The sequence below is a fragment of the Apium graveolens genome, chromosome 1, assembly GCF_009905375.1.
Source record: "Apium graveolens cultivar Ventura chromosome 1, ASM990537v1, whole genome shotgun sequence".
Lineage (NCBI taxonomy): Eukaryota > Viridiplantae > Streptophyta > Magnoliopsida > Apiales > Apiaceae > Apium > Apium graveolens.
The window spans coordinates 120,691,723-120,695,678 of NC_133647.1; the positions used below are offsets into that span (position 1 = coordinate 120,691,723).

The window sequence follows — 3,956 nt, forward strand, 5'->3', positions numbered from 1 at the left end:
GAGGGATATGCCTGTAATTAGGCCATCTCCAAGAGTGGCCTATTGGCCTAAATTGGCCTAAATTTGGACCGATTTTGGTCCAAATCTAACCCAATAGTGGTCTATTGCCCTGTTCTAATTTAGGCCAGTGAATAATGTCGGCCTAAATTTAGGCTGGCACTATTACCCGGCCTAAATCTTTTTAATAATAAAATATTATCCTTTTATATTTTATATATTTGTTAGTTTGTTGATTGAATGTTATTATATATATATATTAAATAGTTTTTAATTATATTTTTTAATTTTCAGTTATATATATAATAGTTACTTAATAAAAATATATTAAACACATTTTTTTTCATTTTTCTTGTTTAAGTGTAATGTATTTCTAGTTTAATAAATTTATTAAGTTTGAAATTAATATGGTATTATTCATTCCGCGTCCAATTGAATTAACATGTATGTAAATTATAATTCAATATATTAAAATAATAATATATTAATAATTGAAATTATAAAATGTTAATATGTAAATTCGGTTCAAATTTAGACCGAAATTTAGGTCAAAAAATCCGGCCACTCTTAGAGTTGCCCTGAACAAGCATACCTCAATTAAATAAAATAATCAGTTTCATTCAGGGGAATACATTTCTTAAATTATAACCTACAAAACGACAAGAAGCCAAACTGCCAAAGTAACCTACATAATAAAATGCAATAAATATAGATACAAATAAAGTACATACATAAGCAAAATTTTATGAGACAAAAATCACTAAATTTCACATAATATTATACATATATCTTTTTCAGAAAGCATATAATTCTTGCAAACAAGAGGTGGTCTCTCTCTAGGGTTTCATTTTATTCCTTTCTGGGTTTTCATCAAGGTACAATCTTTTTAGCTAATTTCAATTTTTAATGCTATAAAATTTCTGGGTTATGTGGCATTGTTGATTTTTAGATCTTCTATGTTTAATTTGGGTATGACATTTTAAAAAGGTTGGTGCTTTTTGTTATTGTTTGAATTAGTTTGCATTTTCTTGAATTGGGTTGTTAAGTTCTTGAATTTATCATTTTGGGCTTTGAAAGTTGTTGAATTTTATGTGATGAGCTGATGATTTGGTTGTAATTGAAATTTGATTGTGGTTTGTAATTTTGTTCGGGTTTTATAAAAATGGGATGGGGTGTTTAATTTCTGAATCTTGCAGCATTTTGAGGGCTTTGATGTTTTAATTTATGTATGTATATGGAATTCGAGGTTTTGTTTGTATGGTTATGGGTTTTGAGGATTTTTCGAGATAGTTTTGTGAATTGCATGAGTAATGTTTCTGTTTTTGTTTTGATCATTTCTGAATTGAATGGTATTATCCGGGGTTAAGTTTTTCAAAATGTTTGCTTGACGTGGTAGGAAGTTTTATGTTGATGGTGAAGAAGGCATTTTTGGTTTGACAATGCCGGATATTCGAGGTCTTCCGAGGCCGTTTGCTGCATTTCGGCGTTCTATTTTGGGTATTGTGCAGGATCAGGCGCATACTGTTGAAACAAATCATGAATCCGTTACACAAGATATGGAGTTTGAATCATTTCAAAAGCAAGTCTCTGAGCGATTTAATGATCTTTTAGCTACGCATCCTGCTGAGTATGAATTTCTCTCTCTTACATGGGTGAGTAAGTTATTGGATGTTCTTGTTGATTGTCAGGAGGAGTTTAAGGTTATATTATGTAATAATAAGGCACATCTTGTAAAACCACCTCTAGACAAGATGGTTTCTGAATTATTTGAGAGGAGCATCAAGGCACTTGACATATGTAATGCAACTCGTGATGGTATTGAAAAGATTCGGTTGTGGCAGAAGCACTTGGATGTGGTTCTCAGTGCCTTTGGTTCTCGAGAGCGGATGATTACAGAAGGTTCATTTCGTCGAGCAAGAAAAGCTTTGATGGATTTGGCACTTGTGATGCTGGAGGACAAGGACTCCGGATGTGCTTTTTCACAAAGGAATAGATCTTTTGCACGCAAAAATAAGGGCAAGGATCTCCAGCCTCATCCTTCGGGACATTCCAGATCTTTGTCGTGGAGTGTATCTCATTCTTGGTCAGCAACAAAGCAGCTCCAATTAATGGCAAGCAGTTTAGCTCCTCCGCGTCCTAATGAGATTGCAGCAACTAATGGGCTTGCTATTCCCGTGTTTACAATGAGCTTTGTGCTCATGTTTGTCCTGTGGGCTCTAGTTGCTGCAGTCCCTTGTCAAGATCGAAGCCTCCAGATTCACTTTTCTATTCCAAGGCAATTCACGTGGTATACTCCATTTAACTTGCTTCATTGTCAGATTATGGATGAATCTAAAAGGCAAGATCGCCGGAATTCGGTTGGGCTACTACAGGAGATTAGTCAGCTCGAAAATAGTATAGGTCATGTTACTGACTTGGTAGATTATGCTAGTTTTCCTCTAACAGATGAACAAAAGGAAGAAGCAAAACAGGGGGTTGAAGAATTATCGGTAATTTGTGAACTTTGTAAGAATGGAATGGATCCACTGGACCGTCAACTGAGGGAAGTGTTCCGAAAAATTATGAGCTTCCGGGCTGAGGGTCTTGAACTACTGGGGAAGACAAACTAAACTTACTAGCTTGAATTTTGATTTATGAAATAACGATTACAAGAATTGCAGAAATATCTAGACCAGTATAGTTCAAATACGGCCTCAGGTTGTCGTGGCAGGAGTACCATGTGTGTTTCACCAATATACAGTATGTAAAGAACAATGTTCAAACCGAACCATCTGGAAGTATGACATAGTTATCAAATTAATTCAATGTGTTTACCTTACCGAAATCCTCTTGCATATTTTTTTTCTTTGTAATATGCATCAATTTGATTCTTAATCGTTCCCAACCATCATCGGATGTTTCCCGGAACTACATACATTTTTATTGTTATCGATCTGATTACTCGAAGTTAGTTAAGCTTATTGAGATTCTTGTTTAAAGCGACATTTTGAAATGTTGGTGCTAAATCTGCAGGAGAACATGTCTGGTTGTTGGGGAAGAGGATTAGGTTTCTGTTATCTTATGTCAATGAGGCAAGTGCTGTTTATTTAGATCATGTTTCCTGCCCATCACATGCACCCCCATAATGGTTTCCTCCATTACTGGGTTTTCTCTCATTTTATTATTATTTAGTTAAAAACTTATCTAATTTAATGTCTACAAATTTGTTTTCTTGTCGGCATAGCTTAGAACCTGCTTACATTTCTATTTTATTATACATATTTTTTAAGGTTTGTCAACATGAATTGCATAGTGCCAATATTTTAGTTCGGATGCAAGTTTTGGATGCAAATATTTAAACAGACAAACAGCTCAATGTACAGAGGGGCACAAAGTCAGTGAACAGATAGATAGCTGGCACAGTGCTGATAGACTTACCTTGATTACATGATACTCCCTCTGTCCCTTTACACTTTCCTTTTTGGGATGTCCCTTCCAATTGTTTACATTTCAAAATTTTCCAAAAATAGTAAAGTTTTTATAATTTTTAAATTAACTACCTCCACTACTTTCATCCACTATACTCACTTTATATATATAATATTAATCGGTCCTACTACTTTACTCATTTTTTCAACTTTTCTCCACTACTTTATCATTTTTCTTAAACTCTGCGCCCCACCCAAATGTAAACATTTGGGAGGGACGGAGGGAGTATTAATTAACTTTTAGCACTTGAAATTTCTTAATATATACATGGGGAAGCACTTCATAAATTAGAACTTAAACTAGCTCCGTAACCCGTGACAGATCTCTCTAATCTCGGCTATTGTAAAATTTATATACATGCTTGTTAAATGAAATATATGTTTGTTAAATATAATATTGTTATGTTATAAGTAATTATTTGTGTATGCGTATAATGACATATGTTGTGATGATGTGTTTTTTCGGTTTATGTATTTTTATAACCCGACACA

General features: G+C 33.9%; 1 protein-coding gene across 2 annotated transcripts; it reads left to right on the top strand.

Annotated features, from left to right (window-relative positions):
- The first annotated feature begins 719 nt into the window (after window positions 1–719).
- On the top strand, window positions 720–2,821 carry LOC141666412 (protein BYPASS1-LIKE-like). 2 transcript variants are annotated; one of them, XM_074472403.1, is made up of 2 exons: window positions 720–872; window positions 1,394–2,821. In XM_074472403.1, the coding sequence occupies exon 2, from the start codon at window positions 1,437–1,439 to the stop codon at window positions 2,604–2,606; it is 1,170 nt and encodes a 389-aa protein (XP_074328504.1). In that variant the 5' UTR covers window positions 720–872; window positions 1,394–1,436; the 3' UTR covers window positions 2,607–2,821. The 2 variants fall into 2 exon arrangements, with proteins under 2 accessions (XP_074328504.1, XP_074328513.1); XM_074472412.1 differs by having other exon boundaries at window positions 765–872; window positions 1,398–2,821.
- Window positions 2,822–3,956: the final 1,135 nt, after the last annotated feature.